The sequence below is a fragment of the Parus major genome, chromosome 7 (assembly GCF_001522545.3).
Source record: "Parus major isolate Abel chromosome 7, Parus_major1.1, whole genome shotgun sequence".
NCBI lineage: Eukaryota > Metazoa > Chordata > Aves > Passeriformes > Paridae > Parus > Parus major.
The window spans coordinates 12,357,754-12,384,719 of NC_031776.1; the positions used below are offsets into that span (position 1 = coordinate 12,357,754).

The following is a 26,966-nucleotide window of genomic DNA, read 5'->3' on the forward strand; positions in this document are numbered from 1 at the left end:
TGGAACAGGCTGTGATATCTGGGTGCCAGCATGTAATCTAGGGAGGGAACAGTGATGTGTGATGGGTGTCTCTCTCCCCATACTGGTTAATGCGTTTTCCTCACAATTCCTACTTGCCCTTCTGCTTTCTTGCTCAGGCACTGGTACCTTTGTGCTGCTTTGTCACTGGTCTTGACTCTGGACACAGTGAAGGGAGGTCACAAGTCTGGGATGCAAAATGGAAATTGGGGAGCATTAGTCAGCATCATCACAAAATGCCACCTTCCTTGTTAGTTCACACTGGGGACAATCCCCTCTCCTTCGCACCTATTTTCTGTTCAAGTCCTCCTGCCCCTCTTTTTCAACCTATTTTAATTTCTCATCCCCTTTCCTTTGCTCCATTTCCCACTTTCTACCCCCTCATCTCTCCTTACCCATTCCCAGAGCAATCCTATCTCTCTGGTTGCCTGTGTCAGATCATTCCCATCTAGCCCACTGAGAAAACCATCTGCCAAGATGTGCCCCCTGGAGCAGATCCCCCAGTTGGGAATTAGGATCCTTTCTCAGTCTTGTTTCCATCCTTTCCCTAGGCATGCCTCAGCACCTCCATACCTTCTCTGTAGGGATGAGCACACCAAGTGAAGTGAGTCTGAGTACCCTCCTCAGGGAGACCTCCAGAGCCTCTGAGCCAGAATCCTCTGGGACTTACTAGAAGCCCTGGACGCCTTCTGGGAGGCTGCAGGAGCTGCTCAGCTCCACTTCAATCTTGATAATGGCATTTTGCTTCCTGAGAGCCTCCCAAGCAGCACAGCTGCCACGTTCCTCATGCCTGAGAGGCTGCGATGCTCTGCCCTGGGTAGAGCAGATTGCAGCAGGTCACTGCTCTGCTGCTGGGGTAACGCAGCTCTGAGACCCTCTGTGCGGAAAGGCGCTGCATCCCACTCTGCCTACAGCAGGATACAGCTCTCAGGAGAGTGCAGTCTCGTTCACTAAAATTAATTAACAGTCAAATGGCTCCACATACCTCTTTATGCAGACAAAGCAGCAACTGCAAAATAGATTTTAACTCAAGCCCAGGCCCCAGGGAAGTGAGTGCTGCTCTGGGGAAACCACAGGAGACTGCCAAGGCAGAAAGGACTATCTCAAACTGGTCACTGAGTCTTCAGCTCTTAATACACTCCTACTTTGTCTTTTGCTACTCTTTGTACAGCTTCAGCAGGAGAAACTGAGGTATCATTTTTATTTGTACAGTTTTTAGCTGTGAGTACAGGTTATGACCTGACTAGTTCTAAAATTGGCATCTACGTGATTTATAATTTAATACATGCTAAAACTGACTGACAGTTGTCCATGAGCTGTCTTGGCCGTAAACACCAAGACCTGCATTCAAAATATTTTGGCGTGCAGTACACATGTATTTTTATTGACCCATTCCTGCCATTTCTGTTAAGCTTTGTGTTGTAAACCTACACCTTTCTGTCTATTTTGTTCTTTCATTCTTTCCCTTTTCTTCATAGTAACCCATAATTTCCATCTTAGGCTTCATTATTCCTTCTCCCTGTACTAATGCTTTTCCACTGAAGTTTCTATTTTGAAAATTACTCCACCTAACATAACACTCTTGACTGAATCTCACTGCAGCCCATAGCCTGATCCTACAAAGATCTATGCTTGTGCATAATGTGTGAAAATAAGAGTTATCAGCTTCAGTTAAATGACCAACGTACCTCATGTGAAGAGCCTGTGCAGGACTTTCAGTGCATCCTAAATCTCTGGCAAGGGTCTCCAGCCCTCTCAGTTGGACCTGGCTGTTGCTACAGGCCGCAGAAATGCCTCAGCTGGTACCAACAGCAAGAGAAGAGCTCCATGTTGAGACGAAACTGCCTGGAGAACTTCAGCAGTGAACACCCAGCTGCCTAAGCTGAAATTCTCTGAGCTGGCAAGGGACTTCTTTCTTGCTTTTCCTTTCAATCCTGGGGTACGGAATGAGGATTCAGGTGATACAACTGAAGACAATGCAGATTTGACGGAATCAACTTAAGCCCTGGGATGGTTATTTTTTCTTTCTACAAAGCAGCACATGGCTGCTGTGTTTTTGCTTTTGTTAAAAAAGTCATCTTACCAATTCTGATGCAGCTTGGTCATGTATCAAATCACATCCACGGATGAGGATGACTTTGTAGACACAAAGAAGGGAAAGACTCCACATACAAGTACATAATCATATATAGTCTTAAAGCCTTTATTTTAATGCAAAATAAACCAGGTAAAATTTATATAGCCATACGTAACAAAAGATCAAAATCTTTGATGTGGTACTAGAAAAAACCTGTCAAATTACGTGTTGAATTTCTCCCTCAAAACAATCACACACATGATTTTTAAATCAGCTTCACTTAAACACACAGGTATTGTCAAGATCACAAGTACCTCTCTCTCCCTCACAGTAACAGAACAGTGTCTTACAAAGTCTTCTTTCCTATGCAGAGATACTGAATAGCACTTCTGATTTTGCATGTAAGGCTTAAGGATCCTGCAGGACAACTGTGATGGGGAGCACAGGTGTGGGGCCTTTTGAAAGTGCAAAGCAGCCCCTGCTCAGAGCAGAGTGTCAGGATGCGGCCCTGGCAGAGCAGTCGCTAGGATTCACTCACAGCACTAACTCTCTGATAAACAAATCTGTGATGGCTGGGAGGAAGAGGTAGCACAATTCATCTGTAAAAAAATTAGGCAGCATGTGAAGCTATTTCTAGATCAGGAAGCTGGAGTGAATTGAAATTCAGGACTGTGTGCACTTTTTCAAGGCAAGAGCCTTTTTTTTTTTTTTTTTTTTCCTTCTTTTCTATGCTCAGTTTCCCCCACAAAGGGCAGTTGATATTTCTTTACGCATTCAAGGGGTGCCTAGAGACTTCTGCATCATAATATATCACAGTGGTAATGTCGGCTCACAGGCCAAGATCATGGCTCACTAGTGGGTGGTCACTCAGAAAATCCACAGGCTCTTTTTCTAGCTCTTAATCTTCCAACTGCTGGGCCTGGCTGGCCCTGTGCCAGAGCCAGAAATACAGGCTGCACGCCACCAGCTCAGGAAATCAAAGCTTCAGCTTCACGTGAGCACGGGCCTCTCTCCCTTGGTCTTGATGCCTGTTCACACACACACACACTTAGGGCTGCTCCTGTGGCAAACCCAACTCTCCCTTCACACCCACTATGTCAGTAACTCTACGGCTGGACTGGCACATTTTGGATGAGGGAGTGCGAGGCAATTACGTGTCAAGAGCATTTCAGACTCATAATTTTCCCAAACATATGGACATATGGGAAAAGAACAACTTGTTACTTAACGGCTCTTTTGGATTTTGCAAGTGTGTATTTTCAACCGTCAGTTGTAGCACCTCGTGAATTCTGCACGGTACATATTTTTCCACAATATGGTGCTAAAATCATACATTTTATACTGCAGAAAAGCTGACTATATATACTGTAGTTACACATTATACTTTTGAAAATACTGTACCTCTACCAGATATTAAATCAGGAAATGGCAATTATCTCCTAGAACAATGGCACCAGAGATTGATGAGATGCTCTGTAATAATTTTTAGTCTTGCTCCCCCAGCTAGGTCACACTGTTCTTCCTCCTTAGCTCCTTACCTGTAGGATGCATCCATATATTATACTTACAGCACTTTTTTTTAATTTTTTTTTTTTATTGGAAGAAGCTCTCTACTGATTTCTGCTTACTGAGCAGAAGCATCATTTAATAACCTGTTGGGTAAGGTAAGATTAACAGCTCAGAAGGTGTTTGTTTGATCTGTCTGCCTCAATTGAGTGGAGCGGATGCAGTCAAGGGGAGCTCTTACAGAAAGATTCAGGTTACGAGGAGACATTGGGCAGGTCCCTCAAAGGCTATAAATAACCTAGAAGCTGTTTCCATCCAGATTTTATTTGGCCCTGGCTCATGAAATACTGTAAATAAGTTCTGTTCACTGTGCTGTGATGCCATTTGAAGGGTTAGTTGAGAGTGATTTACAAAGGCAGTAGCTTATATTCAGAGCTGTTCTTAATTGTGGCCTGGCTTGATAAAGCCACTGTCGCAAACATTAGTTTCTTTACAGCTGGATCAAATGTATCAGGGGTTATATTTCAAGGAGGGAAAGGAAAGTATTTTAATTTGTTTTTGCTTCACTTTCAACAGGCCTTTATAACACTAGCAGCTATCCTGTGGCTGCCAAGTCCTGGCTCAGTATCCTACAACATCTAAAGCTTTCTGAGAGAAGTACAAGGCTGTGCAGAGCACGTACATGACAGGCACGGTTTCCTTGGGGAATGTGCCTTATTTATGGAGGGTACTCAGAGACATCCAGCTTTACACCCAACACTCCCTCCAGAGGTTTCTCCCTCCTACATTACTAGGGAAGAGGGCAGAAAGAAATGGAACAAGAACCAAACACACTTGCTTCATAATCAGTTGCATTTCTCTTCCTCTCTCCCTCCCACCAATGCTTCCTCCTGACTGGATTTAGAGCTGTGCCTGCCCCTGCCCCAGGGAGTCCAGCCCTCTGTCTGAATCATGCTCCTCTGCCACGGAAAGCTGTCTCCTCTCCCCTGCTTCCCAGCTTGCTGGTGGGTGGAGGCTGGTGGGAAGGCAAGCACTAGAGCCTGCCAGCCACTCAGGCAGCCACAAGTGCTCCAGCCAGCAAGTGCTCCCTGTGCCTGAGGGTTACACCAGGTTCTAGCCAGCACCATTGGCAGAGAAGAAAGTAGGCTGGGATTAAATGCTGCTTCTCATCAGGGCCAGCAGGACACACTTCTAGCAAGACAAATCTTCCTGGTGGTGTTTAACACCTGGGAAGTGATCTATGTGATTTAATATGTTGCCTACCAAAGGTGTGAAAATGACATCAAAGAAATCCTTATGCTTAATCCTTGGCCAGGTCACAGTCCTTTCCTGATGAGGAGGGAGGCCTAATGGTTTAGTGACACTCCCAAAAGGCAGAAGTTGAGGAATTAAGGACACTTGGATAACATATTTCTAGGTCACAATACTGCATGGTTTCCTTATGACAAAATCCTTGAGACAGATCTTTAAGCACTCAGAGCCCTCTCAGGTCAGGACACACAGATCCCTCTGGCTGGGGACACACATTTCTGGCTTCAGAGCAAACTCAGACTGTTTAGGGCAAAGAACTGGGCATGTACCCCACTGCCCTGTCCCCCCGCCACGGCTCTGCTGACGCCCCCTCCCCACCCACACCTTCTCTCTTCCCATGCACTGCTGCAAATAACTTGCTACAAACAGCTATTCTCACACCTTTCTCCTGGGCTCCAGGATCTTGAAGCCCTTCCTGTTACTTTCCTTGTCTTTTCCCTCACCCCTTGCTGTGAAAAGCCCCTTTCCCCATGACCTGACGGCCTCTGGCTGCAAGAACTCGAGTAGTTTGGCACTTGGTGCGGTGGGGCCCGGTGCTGCCCAAGGCAGGGCTTCCCTCGTGGACTGAGGGTGGCCCATGGACAGGTGCCTTCTGGCAGTGTGGGGCTTGCCAGGGCAGGCATGCTGCTGGCAGGCACTTGGCTCCAACACTGCCTGGAGAGGGCCAGGAACGAGTTGGCCTGATGGAGCCAAGGCAGCACCTGACACAGTAACTTACATGCCCATAGTCACCTCCCTGGCCACTTCCTTATAGGCCAGCTCCAGTGAAACCCCTCAAGTGACACTTCCTGACAGCAGCTGAGGATCTGGTCTCCAGGGTTTACACTTAAAGACTGCACACTGTAAACTAACAAAAGCACACTCCTCCTGCTTCAGACACAGGTTCTCAGGTGGCTGCCTGTCCTCTGTGGGCCTGCCCAAGCATAGGGGATAAGGCTTTTTGCCCTACTCCAACTGCAGCAGGTGCAATAAGAGAAGCCTCTTGATATACAAACTGCAAAAAATGAAGGCTACAAGATAAATGCTGCCACCACCAAAAAAAGGCAGAGGAAGACAGAGGCCAGATCACGGATCTGGAACTGCAGCATCCTTAAAGCAGAGCTGTTGGTCAGGATGTGCCTGGAATGTGGCCACTATCTCTGTGGCAGTCCCTTGTCATGATCACACACTAGATACACAAGATGCCCAGCTCTGCAAGAAGTCCGTACTGCTTCTGTGTTCTCACTTAAAAGGCTCTACAAGCACTCTGAAGTAAACTCTGGTGACTCCGCTGCCCCTGCACAGACAGCTATGTACTGCAAAGGTGTAACTGGATTCAGTAAATAGCCCTGAGGTGTATTAAATGTTGTGTTTCATTTTCAGCAGCCACTTTCTGTTTTTTTAAAGGAATTAAGGAACACTCAACTGTCTGGTACCTCACATATTCAAAACACATCGTACCTGATGTGGCTTTAGCTCGCCTGTTAGAAAGCACCTACGCTGAGCCCAGCTCAGTAAGAACGACTCCAGGTCTCACGTGCCATTCTTACAGGCAGCTACGCTTGGGAACAACTCTACAAGGATGATGTCCAATGGGGCTCCTCCCGGGCTGTGCCCGAAGTCCAGTGCACGGCTATACAGCTGCAGTCATGGGGTTCTTCTGCCTGGGATCCTGTTGCCTGTACTGGTACTGGTCTGGACTGGTCCCACGGTGTCGGATAATTTCATTGTAAGCTGGTGCTCGGTGGGACTGCGGAGGGGAGGGCGGCACGTCCTGCCGGAGCGGTCCTTTATGCTGGTTTGTGATGGGCTGGGCTGGGTAATACTGAGGGTACCTCAGTTCTGCCACTCTTGTGTCCGGCACACGGATGTAGTTCCCCTTGGATGGGTGGATAACAGGCTGTCCTCCGTGGTAGTAGGGAAGATCTCTCTCTTTGTACGTTACTCGTGGTCCTGTTAAATATTCTAATGGCTCTGCAGGTCCACGCCTGAGAAGGAAAAAACATAGTAAAGCACATAAAAAGGCAGTCTAGTAGCCCAGTGATACATTATTGTACATACAATCTATGTTTATTTTGGGAGAGGAAATGCCACCTCAAGCATGACAAGGCCTGATGAATGAAAAGAACTTCTGAAGGATAACAAGCTTCCCACCTGCATGCTAAAAAAGTCTGTAACACCCAGGACCCTGGAAGAAGGGTCCAGCGCACATCAGAGCCCTTTTACAATGGGGGAGCACTGGAGCCCTTCAGCTCCCAAAGTCAGTCTCCTGTGATCCATTTGCCATAATGGAAACAAAGCTCTGTCAAACAATGCATGTTTGACTGAATCTTATCTAGCCTGAGGATAAACAGATGAGTTGGGTCTGCAAGTCTGCAAATCCCAAAAGCTTTACATGCACAAATATTCACGCTTTCCAGGCCATTTCCCACTATTCTCTCCTAATATGTCAGCCTGTAAAACTTTCCAAACACCATAGTTGGAAAAACTGGGGAAGAAACACGAGGGATGTCAGGCTATAATACCTGTGTTTAATGGGCAAGTTGCCAATGAGGTTTCAAAAAATCTGTGATCTAAAATCTGTGATATTACAACAGCCCTGTAACTTGTCTGCATCAGTATGGATCTCACAAGCCCTAGTTCACGTGAAAAGCAACATGTGAATGTGTCATCCCTGAGGATGTGCCATGGAGCCCTCTCTGTAGCCTTCTGCATCTTAATTTTGTGATTTGCACTAATGAAGCATTGATATATTTTCCTAGTTCAACTTAACTTGTAATACTTTTGAAATGGCAAAAATAATTGTTCTCACAGACATGTCACCAGAGCATCCCCAAAAGTTCAATTTCATTAGGAGTTTTTGCCAGTCTGACTGCAAATGTGTTTGCACTTTGGACAAAACCTCTCATTGACTGCACAGGAAGCTTCTCTCTAAATGAGAGCTTAAGTAAAAAGACAGAGTTTTAACCCAAAAAAGGGGCTTGAAGTATAAATCAATTGTACCTGCTCTGTGTCTTTGGGACTGAACTCATTAACTGTTTAAATATTCTTTGCATAGATTATGAAAAAAGTCATCATTCCGGTACAGCAGATCAGGTGTTCAAAATTTGTCAGTGACTCTCTCGTTCATACAGTGATTTTACAAGCATGCTCCTTCTTTCTTAACCTGGGCTCCCAGACTCTGCTGGAACTTGTTTGACATGTAGTAAAGCAAAACATGTGGTTTTCTGCAGCACTTGTTTAAGCCCATGGGGTAAATCACGGACACAGGCAATGAACAAACATTATCTGCCTTGAAATGAACCTACAATTCTCCTCCTGGAATAACTTAGTGCAAATGTTTCCTGTTTAAAATGGAAAGAGCAAAAGGAAGCATTCCAGGCCTTGGACTTTTAGGACCCTATGCTCCCCAGAGACTTTCTGCTTTAAAAACAGAACTTTATAAAAGACAGGCACTCCCAGCTTCCCCCCCACCTCCTGGTGAGACAGTCCAGACAAAGTGTTGAAGGGCCTGAAGCCACCCTCTGAGATACCAAACCATCTTAATCGTACGTACTGAGACAATTACTGTCGCTGCTCACACACCTACGCCTTGCAACAAAGCCTCATTTCCCGAGCAGGCCAAAGAGCTGCTCCACAGATTTCTGCATGCAGGCTTGTTCACTACTCAGTCCTATCACACTCAGCTTTAATGCCTCTGTGCACAAAAACATACTTCCAATCATAAAAGGCTCTGCAATGGTAGGAACTGCTTTGTGTCAAGCAGCACACCGACAGGAACAAATGTCAAACCTACACCCATCACCTTTTAATATAAGGATCATGCTCAAAATCCTGTACATTGGCTTTATAAGGTGTTCTCGTCGGCAGCTGTAATCAATGAAATTCTTGTGGATCAGATTAAAAAAGGACTAAGCTTGGAACCTGATCCAGAATTCACTGAAAAGCCAGTGGAAGCTTTTGGACAAAGATCTAACTGCAAATTGAATTACTCTAAAAAAACAAATTCAGGATGAAATGGCACCCAAATGATTGCTGAGAATAGGACTGAGCCATCAGCATGACATACTGAGCTTTCAGTACACAACTCATTCTTCAACTGACACCAGAGGTCTGCAAGGTGCAGGAAAAAAGAGGGGTGTGTTTTGCCATCCAGCCAAAAGCGCTGTTTCCAGGAAAGCTCAGCCAGTCCAGTTTTAGGAATCAGTGTTATACTGCTGCCACAGAAGCTATGATTGTGCACTCAGGCTGCTCTGGCCCAGGACTGTGCAGTGAAGATGGCCTGGGCAATCCAAGCGTGCCAGACCTGAGAAATGGCCCCAAGCTTCCTGAGCTAATGCCATCAGATCTCCACTGCTGTTACCTCTCCTAGCAAACTAAATCCACCATCACTTCACTTGCAGCTAACACCATCTGTGGTTGTGTAGACAAGCTGCAGAAGAACATGTGGGAAGAGCAAAATCGTTCTTTAAAAGATAAAACCCTGAGTTGTTTACTGTCAGCACCAGTTCCCTTTCTCTGAGGGCAAAACACCCATAAGTGGTGTAATTCTTGAGTGTCTTGCCCAGAGTCATGACTTAGCAGCTGGGAGGACAGGATGCACACAGAGACCTGACAGGAATCCACTTCACACAAACCTTTTAGGAAAGCCTCAGGAAGACAGAAGGTATGTGAGTTATTTTAGCAGCCTTGGGGATAATACAAGCAGTGATCTAGCCAACGGTTAGCAGAACTTTTGCCTGAGTAAAACCTTGGGAAACACTGGTAACTGTCCAAAAGGCTGACTCCGGGCAGCATGTCAGAGGGAAATTTCACAAAAGATATCCTTGTGGCTGCTCCGCACTCTCCAGCTCACTTCTCCTAGCGATCCCAGTGGGTGTTACACTTGCAGATACACAAGCTACAATGACAATAATTCTTTTCCCTTTTATTGGTAAACAAAGCATGTTGAAGCCAAGTTATTTCCCGAAGAATCCATTCTTCCTCACCTACCACCCATGTCTGGTGAAGTTCATTCTCAGGGAGCTGCTCACAGCGCAACCAACCAGCCTACACAGTCTCCATGAACCTCTAACTGACCAGTCTGAAAAAAAGCTGCCCTTCCCTCCTCAGGTGTGACAAATTAACCATCAGAAAGTTCATCTTTTTAAGATAGAAGAAACAACTGCAAATACCAAGCTCTGGCTGCAGAAATGTCGTCACCATTAGCAGTAAGTCTGGGACACTGAGGGCAGTTCCCAGCAGGAAGAGGACGGCTCCTCTGAACCAACACCCGATAGCCCATGCTGTAAAAGAATATGCTGCTTATCCTTGAAGAAATTGCCAAAACAAAACAAACCAAACACTTTCTACTTGGCAGTCCCTTGAAGATGCTGTGCTTGTTTCTGCAAGAAGGAAAACAACTCCTACCTTTTCCCTCTGCAGACACTGCCACCTCTGAGGAGGTCCTAATGAAATTCTTCTCCTCTCTCACTGTTTTTGTTGGCTTCTGACGAGTTCAGAGTTCACAGGGCCATATCACACCTCCCAAGTGACCCATGGTGTGGGGGTCAAACCAATAACCTCAAGTGGAAAATCAGTGACCCAGGGGAGTGATCAAAAATGCACAAATTGGGTCAAGCAGGTCCAGCCACTCAAAAGGACCAGGCCAGGAGTGTGCCCTCTGAGAGGACATGCTGAGTAGGAGCTGCTCTGACCGTCAGCTGTTTTCCAGATTTTTGGCCAGTTGTTTGACCTGGGGATACAGTGCAATTAATGGCAGGCAGAAGGCAGGGAAGCTGACATAACATCCTGGGAAGGAACTGATCTCAGAGCTCAAAAACTGGTTTTGCTGGTAGTTCAGCTCTGCTGGGTCCCACTGAAAAGTGCCTTATGGATGTGGGTCTAGCTAAAAACAGAGGCTGCTGCTGCAGGAAGCAATTGCACGAAGGAAGAGAGAAGCACCAGGTTCCACAAAGGAGTGAAATTGTTGGGGCAGTGTGAAAACACTCCTCAAAAATGTCATGAGCAATATGCCCCTTAAAATGTCTGCTTTATTTTAAGGAAGCAAAGTCTCATCTTCCTTCCCCTGCAGAGAAATTAGAGATTACACACAGGCGGTTGTGAACGTGTTTCACTTCATATGCTGGTTTGCAGCTCTACCAGTTTATCTTTTAAAATGACTCACCAGTTAACAACTGTGATCCATTTTGAGCATTAAGAGCACAAAGTAGCCTCACCCAAATAAAGCAGGTAACTTGTGACTGATATTCAATTAACAAGTTGTTATTTTCTCCATGACAAGTAAAGCCTAAAGCATGTTTGTTTTTCTATCTCTGTTTTATTTATCTTCCAAGCACAAAAATTGAAAGTATTTTCTGGCTTTGCTGCAGAATTTTTAAGAGCTTCTAGGTTTACTTAAAACTGAACCACAGGATTTGGAATACTTAGTAAAGACTTCTTTAGTCATAGGTATCTGAAGATTTCAAAAGCCCTAACTAAACACTTTTTGCTTTCTGCAATTCCCTTTTATTTATTTATTTTTAAATCCTTGTTTTAGCAATTCCTCAGCTCTGGAAATCTTACAGAGTAGACTGGCATAAATACCTGATGCTTCAAAAAAACAATCAGGAAAAAAAATAATTACATTTCAGGTTTACTGCATTTCATTGATAACCTCCATTTGCAGGTCACCTTTTACATCCTTGGAGATATGTGCTTGGGCTATCTGAAAGGAAAGGAAAGCAAAATGAAGGTCTAACTGCTCGTGCTGTGCCCCATCACGTTGGGGGTTTGGATTTCATTGTGACAAAGGGTTTTTCTTCCCTCTGTTCTATAGGGAGAGTCACAGGGGTCACCCTCTTAGTACTTGGTAAAAAGCAAGGAAGGGAATGCTCTCTTCTTACATCACTATCTCCTCCTTGCTGCTGAGGGAATATTTTGCAAGGGATATAATCTCACATGAAAACCTGCCTTCTTACTTTGTTAGAGAGTATTTCTTGAAATAAACTTCAAAGACAGCCACAGACTAAGTAGCAAATGGTAAGCCCACATTTGGCTGCAGTCTCTTTCATGTCTAACCAAGACCTACAGAGACTCTGGGTGATGCCATCAGACAGACCAGGCTGTCATTAAAGAACAGGAGAAAGCAACAAGATCCTATCTGTGTCCAAATTCTCACTGAAGAACTGCATTGTATGCAGTGTGATTGTGTGATGCTTGTTCTCAGCCAGGAGGATCTACTTTTAAAGAACAAAAGAGAAGCTGATGTAAGAATTAAATTATGCAAACAAACAATCTTGAAGTATCAAATACATTACACTGTGTCTTTATAAAGCTCTCCTCAACAAACACTTAAAACAATTAACTGAAAAGACCATGTAGTGCCTATCTCTCCAGATAAAGTATTAAAGATTCTGCAGGGCTGTTTGTAGTCAGTAGCTCTAAGAACTCCTGTTGCTTAATATTCAACACGCATATAACATAGAATAAATAAATTAATGAAATTTCAAATCACTGCAAATTTCAAAGAAATCACTGAGATGCATTAAGGTGGGTCTCTGTATCTTAATAGGTGAGATAATCCTATAATAAATATTCTTTGCCCTTTCAGATCAATACTTCCCATTGCCAAAGAAAGGGTTTGCATTTAAAATTCACTGGGAATCAAATTTGGTATCTTAGTGCTGGGAAGAATCTGCAGCACAAGCAAGTGCTCAGTGGCTGCTGTCTGTGAGAGAGGCTTGTACCCCTCAGAAGAAGGCAGATGTCTAGCGATGTCATACTAACCTCAAACACACCGTACACACTTTATTTATGGGCTGAGCTGGTGGAGGTGCTTCCTTCTCCCGTTCTTTTATCAACAATACAAGGCTGAAAAATCAGATAACGTAAACGAATACAATCCCTGGCTCTCATGTAGCACATGCCATGCAGAGAGAGCTGTTTTTAGTTTGAGGACTGTGTTTGGAATTCCTTCAGTGTCAGGTTTTCAGTTACCAGACCCTCTTCCCTGGGCCAGGCACGACTGTGGTTGGACTGGATTAGCAGAACATTCTGCAATGTATATTACACAGCTTTTACTTCTACAGGCTTTGCAGACCCATAAAAATCATGATCATTTCATGACCTGCATTTCAAGGTGGGGGAGGGGTGTGTGTGTGTGTGTGTGAGTGGTGGGTGTAAGAGTAGAAGAATCTCTCTTCCCTTTTTAAAGAATTCCTATTTGGTTTGGAGAAGGATGAGTCCATATAAGTTTGTTTGAAATTCGAGCAATATATTTCAGATGCAATGCAGGCAGGCCTGATTCTCTTCCCTTGCATATACTTTTACATAGTCTAAAGTGGTGCTAACTGGCCTGAATGTAAGAGTTTACATGCACAGTTTATCTCTTTCTCCAATATTACAGCTTAAAATATTTAGAAACAAACAGTTAAAGCACCATAATCCCAGCAGGTAAGTGCAGAGACATGTTTATATTTCTCTAGCTGAAGTCCAGCCTTAAAGCAGCTGGAGAACTGAGTCCTTTATTCTTTGCAGAGGGTTACATTTTGAGGTGTTTGGCCCCAGCTGCTCCCTGGGCCATTCTTAGCAATTGGAGACATTTAGGTGTCACACTTGCTTTTACATCAAGACCACGTGTACAGTGTAGTCACGTAGTACTAGCTTTCCATGCAGGGGAGCAGACTGCAGAAACAACTGTAAAACAGGCAAGCCATGTCTGACAGGTTTAAAACTTTACTATAAGATTAGGTAAGACTTCTTATGACAGCATGAACAACTTATTTTGTCTGCAAGAAAACAGATTGTTCTTAATCCCTAACGGAGCAAACTATGTCACAGATTGGTTAACATCAGAATTTAGAGTGCCATTTAATTAAAACTCCCTCCCATCAGCAACCAAACCATAAGACAATGTTGCTGCTTTGCTCCAGCACTTGTTTATTTTCCACAGCAAATCTCAGACCAGTTTCTGATAATCTCGTCCTGCAGGCAAAGTTCCCCTTTCTTTCCTTCCCTAAATCCAACTTACAAATATAGGAACTGTGACAACCAGGATTAAAACTCTCGAAACAACAAAAACAAAACCCAAAATATGCTAGCTGGTGCTCTGTAAATGCCCAAAAAGCATTCAAAACAACTAGTGCAATAATCCTTCCTACTCAATTCCTCACTTGCTTTGTTCATATGCTCTCAGGCATGGCACATCTCTTCTACCAGAAGGCATAAAATAAAGTAGCACCTATTGAACAAGACATCGCTATTCTGTGATCTCTTCAAGCTTAAAGGGAGCTTAAGTAGTTTGGTACTTTAAGTAGCGAGTCATTACAACATGTGTCATTGCAGATGTTACTCATTATTCACCACAACATAATGCCGTGTGAGTCATTAACCTCTGGGCACTGGTAACCTACTCTCAATGCTAAGCAGTCATGCTTGTTGCTCAGGAACCCCCATGCTCTGTTGGGGAGAGACCTGGCTGAGATTTTAAGGTCCCTTTGGTCTTTTGTTTTGCAGATCAATGGGGACCAAAAGCTCTTCCTATAGACTAAAAGAGTTCTTGGCCTTTGGTCTTCTGAGTCACCTTTCTGAGAAGATGCTGACCAAGTTACGTCTGAGGGGAGAAAACTTCTTTTCAAAGGACCTATTCCTCTTAAGCCAGCAAGAGAAGCAACTGGTTAGGCTTCTCAGTTGAATTTTGCATTTAAATGCAAATTCAAACTAATACAAAAAAGCATTGAACACGAGCAGAACTGCCACTACTGGAGTGAGATGCTGAAGTGAAAACTGTGCTATGAGAATACTTGTACTGTCTTACTGTGTTGCAACTCCCAAGAGACAGGGGGACCCTGCTGCCCCTGCCCTGAGAACAGCCAGCTGCTTCTCTCAAAAGCAGGCAGTCTGTCAGAAGGGGGCAAGATTCAGAGGCAAGACCCCAACACAGGCTTCAGTGCAGCAGCAGAGCAAAAGCCAGAAATACTATCTGGATCCCTTCGCCTCATCCTAACCCCTACTGGAGGTTTCCGCTTTTTTGAAGGCTATCAGAGTAGAAATTAAGGAGCCTGTGGTGGTTTAGGAGCTTTTAATTTGATTTAAAAGCAATTCTGTTGCCATAGTAAAAATTGCTTTTCAGAAGGAATTGATCACACTGCAGAAGAACTCCTCCCCAGCAGGGAAACCTCCGCCCTTTGCCTGCCCATTCACAGCACTACTGCTATCCACACTGGTTTTGTGAAGTGCTTTCAGAAATACATAAACCCAAATTCTACCCTGTTCTCATTTTTTATTCAAAATGAATTTAAAGCATGGTGACCATTCAGCTGTACTATTGAAATGATTTTCAACTAATAACAGAAATCATTAAAACCATCTTCCTAAGTAATAATAACAACCTGGGCCCAGGTCTTTACTATTCAGCCACTGGGACCTTAACATGCTGTCTGATCTTTAGTGAGCTAGTAAAAACCTGTAAGAAGTGGTTATTAATGTTATTACCAAGCTTTTAGGCTTTTTTTTCCTCTTAGAGCATTTCTCATTTAAATTAAAGCATTCCTTGCAGCACTTTCTCCCACTGCCATGATGAAGCATGGCTGTCAATTCTGCCTCCAATGGCACAAACTGGGTAGTAAAACCATGCTTCAGTAGAAAAGGAATATGTAGCTGGTTATTTTTTCCTTCATTTTGTTTCTTTCTGGTCTAGACATTCTGTTAAACTTACTGTGACATATCATTCTTTTTTTTTCCCCTTTACAACAAAGGCAAAGCTCGAGACCCAGAGAAAAAGGATGGCTGTTTTGGGGGGGCAAGAGGGACCTTTAAAACAAGCAGCTCTTATTTCTTTCTTCAGGCAGTATTTCAGTCCCCATTGTTTTCCTACTGCTCGTGTACTGATTTTCTCCTAAACAACACAAACAGCCTGTAAGTACATCCTCCCCCCCAATATTTTCTTTTGTTAGAACCTTTCATTTCTATACAGGCATTAGATTATACATTTCCTGGCTTGCCACACTCCATTAACACTCTGGTAACCACCCATTTTCCATCCAGCCATTAAACACCACCTTCCATAATTGAGATTTAAAGGCTCAGGGCATGATAAACAGCTGAAGTTATAACTTTACAGCTGCCTCTATAGAAGTGTGTAAATCTCCAGATTTGGATAGGCAAATCAGTTAATTAGACTTGCGTTAAGCCACAAACTTTGCGGGTGCTCTGACAGCAGATGTCCTGAAGTTGTGCTTTAAATAACAAGGGTCAAACCCTCAATCCCAGCGGGCTGGGAGAGACGGAAATGTCCCACCCGGTGCCCAGGGAGCGGTAGCTCTGAGTGCAGCTGCTGTGACTCGCAGCCGGCCGCCAGCGCCCATTCCAGCTGTGTTTATGCTGGCTCCTTCCTGCAGAGCTCCTTCAGTTACACGAACATCAGCGCAGCGGCTCCCGACTGGACACGCTCTACCTGCTGCCTCTGCCGGAGACAACCCTGGGTTTAACACCCTGCGTTTTCTGCCCGCCGGCTCACAGGCTGCTCTCCAAGCCAGACCCACAAGTTCTGGGACTGAGCACAGCTTCCCCCTGCCCCTACCTGCGGCTGGGGACACTACGTGCGTGACCCTGGGTCACTGCTGGCCAGTAAAAGCTCAGAACTGGTGACATTAGGAGCTGCAGCCACCAGTCTCTTCAGGTGCATGGGTAGTAAGAGGTTAACCTTTGGTCGTGAGGCCCAAAGGCCCGGGCTTCACCTCTGCACGAGTTATCTCCCTGTCGTGGCATTTAAAAATACTGGATGTAATTAACTGTTATCAGGTTGTTAAGCAGCATGCTGAAGTGTGAACTTATCATTCAATTGTTTCCTTTATTTACAAAGCCTTGCCATTCTCTTAGGCAGCAGCCAGGGACAGGCTGTTGGCTTGCTCAGATGAGGAGGGTTTGACACGCCAGATCCTGGGAGGAGAAGCAGATTCTGGAGAAGTGAGACACTGATTAGAATCTGCAAACACCCCCTTCAAGATGTCCTGTAGAACAGCTGTGCTTGAATGAGATGTACACACGGCACCACTACCAAATACATCGCTGTGAGGTTGCTTTGAGACTTGAACCCCTGACCATGGAGGAAACACACAATACAGCTCCCAACTGCTTTATGGGCACAGGTGGAGTTTTTACCCATTATATATGGTACTAGCTTCAATGCCTATAGAGGTACATAAATATGTTCCATTCACAGATGAAAACAACATAACTGCTGACTTTCATACACATCTGAGCTCACTTCTTCCCCATTTAATTTGCTGGACATTGTTTCCTTAAGCAAATTTGGAAGTCAGAGGTCATCATGTTAGACCACAAGATGGAGATGGGTGGATAGGACAACAGCACAAGATGGAACAAGATAGTGGACAAGCCACAGCCCCCGCTGTCCACTCTTGTCTCCTTCAGCTTGGATTCCTAGAGCTCATCATGTTTTTTACCACTAGCCCCTCCTGTTCTGGTTACTGTTCTCTTCTTTGCTGTCTTCACCAGCAGCACCAGCCCTGGCAGTTCCAGCAAGGTGTCCCAGATGACATGAGATATCATCAGATCTGTGTGGTTCTCTTCCATGCATTCCTGGCTTGAGGCAGCACCATGCACCCACAGCAGGATTTACTAGCATGGTTGCTGGGCATGCAGAATCCTTTGTTCTTTGGGAACTGGTGCAATCACCAATGTCCCTGATCTACATGCATCCCCCTAACACTTGCAGTAAATGAGATTTCTAGCTTCTAAACAAACTTCTGTGCCATCTGCACACTGTGCTGCATGACAGACAACAAGATAAAATTTGCAACAGTAAAGACCTTAGAGCAAAACAACCTTTTAGAGAGAGCAAGTACAGGCTGTTGTAACAGTTCTATCAGCTTACTCATGTATCTAGAACAGAAGACATCAGGATCCTGAAGCTGAAGGAGGAGCACACAGCTGAAGAAAGAAAAATATGTTTCAAAGACACACCAAAACACTGCATCTTCGGCAGAGCAATGCCAATAGCTGGAAATTGGTGATACCTGACAGAGGTGACAGCATAGCACTTGGAATATAGGGTAGGGGCAAGCCAGTATTGAGACAGAGACAGGCTTTGGACAGCACTACCTGGGGTACACTTTAATTTCTTTTGAAACCACACATATATTATGTATCAAAGATGTGCAACACAGTTACATGCAGGACATGATACTGTCAGCAGCTTCAGCTGACATTACAAGGAACATAACCACAATCAAAGAGGCATCCCTACTCCACCCAGGAAGGCTGCTATGTGCCATCAGTGAGAAACAGAGAAGCAATAGTGCTTCCTGATGCAAAGCTGGTAAGAACCTGGCCAAGATTCCAGACAGCATGTTTCAATTTGGCTGGGGGAAAAAATTAAATAAAACCACCCTCTCACTTGAAACAATCTTTTATATAATGATCCCATCAATTATCTTTCCTCTAGTATGTTCAAATCAAGGGAATCATCATTGAAAATAACAACCAATTTATATAGCTCACTTAAAGCCACAGTAAGCTAGGCTGCTGATTCACTAATGAACAATAAAGGTCACTACTATAATATCTCTCCAAGTATTTTCAGATTGTGTGGTGTGATAGACTTGAAGTGGCAAGTTCATAAAACACCCATCAAGATACTTTGCAGGGGGAAGTAAAGATGGAAAAACATCTGTGCTTTGCCTAGATATCAGACTGAGAAGAGGGAATAACTTTGATGCAACAAAGAACTTTGTGCCCCAGACTCATCCAGCCCCAGCCAAATCCTCTGGATGTCAATGGAAGCATTTCAATGATCTTTAGATTAGGCTTTTGTATAGAATGGTATCTGAAAGGGGAGGAGAGGGCAGGGAGAGAATGAAACATCTGTATCCTGGAATGAAATCAGGAAGTTAAGGCTTGACAGCCTTAGACAGCAAATAAATACCTTGGGTACTAAATGTATGTTGCTGAAATGCTTCACTTCAAGTGGAAACATTCTTTTTCAGTCGTGTATTTCAGGTATTCAGAGAAAAGACTGACCAGAATCCTGATAATTTATGTTTTATTTTTTTAGTGTCCATGATCTAGAAAATGGTACATACATGCAATTACAAAGAAACAAGACATTCTGCCAAGATCAACAGCATGCCTCTGCTCTGTGCATGTTAGATCCATGATTATTAACAGTGTGGCAACTGGGACAATGTAGCAGAATGCGCCCTAATCTACAGTATCACTGGGACTATAGTCTGGGACTATTACCAGAACCAGATGTTTCAGAGGAAGCTGCAATTTGTGGACAATTAATAGTTTGCAAAGGTCTTACAGCATGAAAGAACCTCTCCCTTCCTCCTCAGATGTTAACTCAAACAAAAGCAACTATTGGTCTAAGACTGGGTTTGCAGAAAGGTGATGATTTCAGAAATACAAAACACTTGATGACATTTCTGTACTTGCAGATGTTGGTACCAAAAAACCCGAAACATGATAATATTTAACCTTGACAGACCTACCATTTGAAACCCCTAGGAAAAAAGCACAACAGAGGAGAGAGAATGGTGAATTGAGAAAGATGTCTTTTCCAAATCTCAATGTTAAATCTTTAATGCTGACTTGGGCTCTTCTTAAAAAAAAAAAAAAAAGAAAAAAAGAAAAAAAGAAAAAAAAGTGTAATTCTACTGCCAGTAAAATAGGATTTCTTTAAAAGAACTTTGCAACATTTCAAAGGCTCCTCTTTTTAATGACCAAAAAGTAAAAGAGAGAAAGATCATATTATATCAAGCATCTACAATATAACCCACTACTCAAGAACATCATTACAGTTTCTAAATCAGAAAAGCACAAAGTAGCAATATTTGAGGATGCAAAATTGTCTCTGTATACCTAAGTCCCTTGAAAAACTTATAAAAGTTGTTGTATAAACCAGTACAACTGAAAATGAAATATCTAACGAGGAAAAGACCAGGGTTAAGGGTTCTCTATTGATTTTTTTTCCCCTCACATTGGGATCAAAGTTATTTCAGGCGGGACCCAGAATTACAGATGTAATTATAATTTCCATTTATAGTTTTAGACTGTGTACAAAGAAGTGTAATAATGGACAGCTGAGCATTTCCCATTGTCCATTAAAAATGAAATGTTTCTGATGAAATCTCTCTAAGACCAAGTACCACTGCAGCAATCTCTCAGTAACAGAGCTTGCTTCAGACGTTTGGTGACTAGAGACCCCTTCATACAAAGAAATTGAAACCAAAATGACATTAAGGTTATTATTCCCCTCATAATACTAAAGAGATTTCAGGTTAAGATTAGTAACAAGTCTTTTAAAAAAAAAAGTCAAATTATCATTAAATACCCTTTCTTGACATTATTTACAGGGTATGTAACACAAAGCATTGCATTAAGAAGACATTATTTAAACCACACAAGGGCTAGGGAGTGAAAAAGAGAAATTTCTCCAAGTACCACTGCCTGTCTGCCATCCTTCCTTCATCCTTTACAACGTCCATTTAAGCCCAGGTTTCCTGGAGGTCTCTGATAGAGAGGCAAATAACTGCTATTGAAAAGCAAAATGTATTCAAGGTAAAACAGGTGCTTAAGTGCTCTGATGGATCTGGGCCTAAAAATTCAAGTTGTAAACCCCAGCTCAATTTCAAATGACTAATTGAATTTGCCTGTTTTCTTTTTTTTTTTAATTCCCTTTTGTTTTAAACCGATCTGCTCTGTGCTTTCTGCCACAAAGCGTGGTGCAGTCAGTACCGCAGCACAGCCCGTCCCACCACGCTGCTCCTGCTCACCATTCCAGAGGGGCAAAGAGATCCATACAGAAACGCTGAAAAATGCTCAAACCCAGCACGGGTATGTTCAGGCAGCCTAAATTCAGCCTAATTCCCGAGTCAGTGAGAAACCCAGATGCCTTCAGAGACCCCTACAAAGCTAATTAGAAGACTACCAGAAGTCTACGCACAGCGAAGTCACATGGGTTTTCTGAGCACGGCTACTGGGATCCTCAAAGCTTTTAACTGATTCTGGAAATCTTTAATCGCTGAATGTACAGTTGTAAAGTGTGTTTGCTGTTTGAGCATTTTGGAGGAAGGACTGTTAGCATCATTTTTCCAACATGCTTTGTCCTAGCTATTGTGTTGGCTGGTTGAGTTCAGTTCAAGAGCATATCACTATTATCTCCTTAAAAAAGCAAAACAAGGGGAGAAACTCTGGCCATGCCATGCTTCTAAAAATACATTCTTTCTGTAATGAAGACAATTCAGTTCTCAGTAAACAAACATGCCTTTTCTTTAAAATGTAGGATCTCAGATTGAAGCAAAACTCACAGCAAAAATGCTACATGGGGGTCCAAAACCTGGTAACACATGGGTATAGATACAGCAGTGCACTAGCACCCAGATCCAAGCAAAAAGCCAGCCACATGGATTTTCACTGTGAAATCCTGAGATTGGTTTTTCTTGCCAGATTTTGCCATGATCTACAACAGACTGCTCTTAAAGCATCTCCTTTCACCTGTAAAACAAGAGCTATTTTTCTGCTTTAAATGAAGGAAAGTGCCAGCTACTCAATATCCAAGGACCCCTATTGGCTTGGGGTTTTGCTTGATAACCTGGGCTGGGTTTTGTTCACACATTTCCTGCCCTCTGGATGGAACTCTGACTGCCAATTTCCAAGGCACTGTCTCAGACTATCTAGTGCACAGATCCAATCTCCTTGCTGAATTACATCTGGGGTGGAACAAAAATGGCAGATAATTCACTTTCTATTAAAGTTAACACTCTCCTCCACTTGCTTCCCACGTATGTTATACAGTGGACGTGTTTGCATGTTCTGTTCTATTTTTTCAGCTGTTGCAAGCACATAAGCTATCAATTACACTCTATGCAGAGAGAAGATAGTGATTTGAGGAACGGCTTCCCGTTTATATAACTCCTCACCTCATCACTGCTCAAACATTTAAATGAATGCTTTTGGGCAAGAGGCCTGAAGTAGAGAGATTCCTTAGGTGCTCTCTCCCCTGCCATTTCCCCCCTCATTGAATGGTTAATCAGAGCAGCATAATTCTTTAAAACTAATATTTATTCAAACAGCTGCAGGATCCCATCTGCTCACACAGAACAGAGGACAGAAGCAGCAGAGGCCACAGCAATACCAGGCAGAAGCCAGCAGAAGTATGAGTTGTGTCAATATCTCTATATCCAGCCTAAGTTATGTTTGGCAAAGATTTTGAGGACAGCAAAGACATTGCCATTGCCCTAAAGATGTGGTTAAGTTTCTAGCATATGCATTATAGTATTTAATATGTTTTCAAAATAAAGCTTGCTGAAAGTCTGACTAGTGGCCTATGTGCTATTTAAGACCAACCATATGCCTACAAAGCTTTGCTGCCGTGTTTTTGGCATATCCACGATATCTTTACCTGTGGTAAAGATGCTCAATAGCTCATGCAGATTTCCCCAAATAAGCATCCACAAAAGAACAGTATCACTGTGCACCTTATGCTTTGTTTATGCCATATTTGAAAGAACTGTTCTAGTAGAAAATTTGGCGCAGGTGCTAAATGACAAAATCAGTGCTAATTTACATAACTGTTAAATGCTAGAACAATGCAATCTTTTCCAAGCCTGGAGGTGAGGGTAAAGATTCTTAAGAAAGCAGGAATTAATCTTCTCTAACAGGGTACAACAGGAGTGTTAGCTCTATGCTTGCTTTTAACAAAGTTACTGGTCCATAACCACTAGTGATCTGAATGTTTGCAATTCTTCAACAACCTTGAATCACATTCATTTTTAAGGACTACTTTTATTTTGCTTATATCTGTGGTAAGATTGGATGGGCTGAGGAAGAACATTTAGAGCAGGAAAAGGTATAGTTCTTTCACGAGGCTCTCCAAAATCTGGAGAGAAACTGCTAACATTGGTGAGCAGAATTCTGGGGCAAAACAACAAGTAACCTAATCAGAGTCTGTCAAATTACTAACAGACTGACCCAGACAGCAAAGAAATCAAAGAATATGCTCTAACAGTGGTTGTATTTCAGTCTAAACTGACTGCAGTCATTAGGAGCACATCCATGGATTGCAGTGACTCTGGACCAGGCTCATACTAGCTTCTATTAGTAAATTTCTGGCTGTTCTCAAAGCTGGATCAACACATCCAACGTATGACTTTCTAAAGCATCATACTTGAAGAGCAACAAAAAAAGCCTTCGGTGAATATGTGCAAAGACATTTGGACAAAACCCTCTAAAACTGAACCTTTTCTCCTGATATGTTTAAGACTTCTGTGCAGAGAAATTAAATATGTCACCTACTTATGAAATGGAAGCAGTTTGGCTGCCAATTGTCTGAGCTGTGTTGAAACAGCTGCTCTAGCAACTGTTTTTACTATTAAATTCTTCAGTGATTCTCTTAATCCCAAATTAGATACCTCTTTCCTTTAATCACCAGTTTATATAAAAGCTCTTTCCTCACAAGGCAGGGTTTCACCAAGGATAACAAACAACCGCAGGTCTGCTCAGCATGCTGCCCTTGTGTTTCTCAACTCCTCACATCTCCCCCACCCTGCTTCTCATTTCTCGGTGGGTGGCACACGGAGTGCTCACGACTCTGTCCCCTACATGTTTGTAAAAGAACACAGAACTAGATTTGAGGTCTTAGGATTTCACAGTTTGTCATTACTTTGCAGCATGCAATTAAGACTGTCCACATGCAATTCACTTTCCTACTTCATCATCATGATCTTTCCTCTTTCCTAAAGATGTACATGAGAATGAATACCTATAACTGACTCTGTTTAAATGGCTTGCTATTAGAAGCTTAAAACTTGCCATTGTGACAGCACACTGGCCTGTAGGGTTGTGATTCTACTGTGGGTTTTTTCTGGTTGTTCTTTTTTATTTTCTTTTTCTTTTTTCTGAGTCTGCTTTGCAAAGCAAAGATTGGATGGAGACAAAGGAATTGAGAACTAACATGGAGAACTAACTGCAGTCTGCCTCTGAGCAAAGGGTGCCACTGCAAAGCTGCTGTTTGTTCACAGGAACATCGCTGAGCAATGACACAACATACAGGAGGTTCACACACAGAAATGAGAGCCGCAGGAAGCTTGCTCAAAAATTCCTGATCCAACATCCTCAAAAATAATATATATTTACACCTGATACTGTTGGCTTCCTACATATTTCCTTTGTTAGGTGTTTTTAAAGCATGTTTGCTGACAGCCATCTTTCAGCCGCACCTCCAGACGTGTTTATCAAGGGAAAGTCGAAGCCAAGAACTGCAGCAGAGTTGTCTTATTTTACAATGCTCTTTCTCACCTTTGCAGCCTAGAGCCCACACTTTTTGATGAGCTCTGAATTACAACCCAGCATAAGCTGCAACATTTTTATTCGAAATATCCGTACCTACAAAGCAGCCAGCTGAGCTTCCGAGTCCGCTGGTCTCCTGAGCCATTTCAATATCCATCTTAACAATGCAATGGATGTATTTGCATTTTGGAGCACACATCTTATTCCCCAGGTTTCACTCAGCACATCACGCTGTTGACGCATTCTATGGGATATATGCTTTTGGTTTTTAATTTAATCTTCTTCTTAATTTGCATTCACTTATCTTTTTTCCACAGATCCTTCATCTCAACCTAACCATTTTGTACTGACACTTTTTTCTTTCATTAATATTTTGTTCCCTAACAGTTGTTTTGTTCTTTTACTCACTGGAGGCATAGTTAATACAGCTTTCTTTTCTGAGGCAATGTCTCCAAGACTTCATTAAATTTTATAATATTAATTCAAGCCCTTTTGTTCATATGCAATATTTTCCTCCATCTCCCACATTTTTAAGCTGAATTTGGTGCCCTTAGTTTGAGTGGGAGGTCCTTATGCCTGATTATACACTAAAATTCATAGCAGATCCATGTTTTCTGTAAATGTGACACTTGAAAGTATTTTTATTTACTTGGGATAGTATCTCCTTGCAAAAAGGCTGGCTGTTTAGTTTCAAAATATTAATTGACTTTTAAACTATTCCATATTGCATTAACTGGCTTTTTGCTATGAGGAGTTGACTGACTTATTAGGAAAATTGACAAACCCCATCCCTGTCTGCCTCCTTCTACACTTCCAAAGTATTCTTCTGAGACATCTGGCTTTTAGTGTTTTTTTTTTTTTTTCCAAGCTATGTCCCAGTTGTTACAGACATTTTCTTTGGTCAATTTTCTTTAGTTATTCCCATGGAAATATAGAGGTGGCCTGCCAGCTGCAATCCATGATTTAATGTCACGAACCTTGACCTTTCTGACTTTCTAAAGTATACTTTTTCATTATTTAGACTTAATTTGGCTTGGATGGAGGCATCATGTTCATTTCAAGTGATATTTCTATTTTATTAGAAAGCTGGAGGTATGTTTTACAACTAAATCTCCTTCCTTTTGTATTCACCACAGAGATTTCTGAAATTGTGATCCTGTTTACAAATTTCTTTCCTCCTTTCAGTCAAGTCTTGAGAGACACAAGACTATTTTTTGAAAGGTCTGTAGTACACTGACCCTTTTCCTACCTGGTCTGCTTTTAATGCCTGAGATTCTCCCTGCAGAAGGTATATGCAGCTCATTTATGAACTCTGCACATTTTTGGACAAACGTATTTTGACATCTTATATGAAATAAAGTCTTCAGACTTCACATATGGCGCTGAGGTGATATTAGGTACCATGGCACACCTGAGCAGAGGGATTGAAACTGAGCTGGAACAGAAGTTGCAACAGAGCACTTCCTGCATTTATGTGTCACAAATATCTGCTGTCCTGTGATAGATTTGGGCTCTGGCCCTGAAATACAATGATTTCCCTGACATCTCCTAGAGCCTGGGTAGTTTCTACAGCAGTCAGTTTTAGTATATTCCAGAGTTAAGAAAAGTTACTTAGCTATATCTTAAAACTATTTGAAATAGGATTTAAGCTAATCTTTCAATGAGCATATCAGCTTGGTTCCCAAGCTTGGTGGCTCTAGCATATAAGAATAATCTTTTTTCTTTGCCTCTATTTAATCTTGGCTGGTTTATTGCAACATATCTTGGAGGTCCTTGACCAGTATTTCCATTAAAACTGATTCTAAATTCACCTGCCAGTGCTTAAAATCCAACTAAAACCATACATATATTTAATTTATAATGAGATCACCACATCGGAAAATACAGACAGACAAGATTTTGCTGCATTTTCAATAAAAGCAGAGCTGTCAAGATAAAAATCATATTAAAATGCTATCCCTGAATTACTGATATCATTTTAAATGATTAAAACAGAAGAGAAAGTTAATAATCAAGTATACTGGAGAATATACTGTTTGAATATTATTTATATTTCACATGACTAGGGTGATGAAGTTAGTTGGGCCATTCATTTTTAGTTGTAATCCTGTTTAAGACACCAAATGATCAAGTCTTAGTTTTGAAGTTACGTCAGGGGAATATTAAAAAAAGTATGATTTATGCCAAATATTAATTACAAATGGTTCTCAAATATTCCTCTTGACCATCTCCTCTTACTTCACTCAGGATAAGAAACGAAGGAGATATAGATTTTATTCAGCCACCTGGAACTACACAGTATTTTCCCATCAACATGGTTTTCACCCCTTTGGAGAGAAAATCCTGGGCATTACTAAAAATATTGGGTATTATATCCCACACCAGAAGTTAACAGGCTCCCCTTGTAGCTGTGTAACCTATGTCCAATAACATGGTTTCACTGACAGACTGAGATGTGGGTGATTCTGGACAGGGTTGATAAATGATTTCTCTGCCATTACAGTTTTGGCACCCCTGGCCCCCTCCATGAGAGAGTATGTGCAGATGCTCTTTTTAACCAGGTGAACGATGCTCCAGTTCAAACAGTTCTGCAAGGCAGCAGTGGTATTTACTCCCTGCAGTCTGCATCAGCACTGTCACTCTCTGCCTGCCATAAAGCACCATGTTGGGCCAATAAAACACAGAGGAAATCGCGATTTCAGTGGAGCCATGTAATGAGGTCGACTGATGAGAGAGCAGTGAAAAACAGAGGCAAGCTGTTACCAAGGAGTGTCTGAGCACC

At 42.7% G+C, this 26,966-nt stretch overlaps 1 protein-coding gene across 1 annotated transcript in view; it reads right to left on the bottom strand.

Annotated features, from left to right (window-relative positions):
• Positions 1–2,200: 2,200 nt before the first annotated feature.
• PARD3B (par-3 family cell polarity regulator beta) overlaps positions 2,201–26,966 on the bottom strand; it is a 392,350-nt gene continuing 367,584 nt past the window's right edge. The window contains exon 23 of the mRNA XM_015635105.3: positions 2,201–6,879. Coding sequence (XP_015490591.1) covers positions 6,525–6,879 — 355 coding nt within the window. The 3' untranslated portion in view covers positions 2,201–6,524. The remainder of the gene's footprint in view (positions 6,880–26,966) is intronic.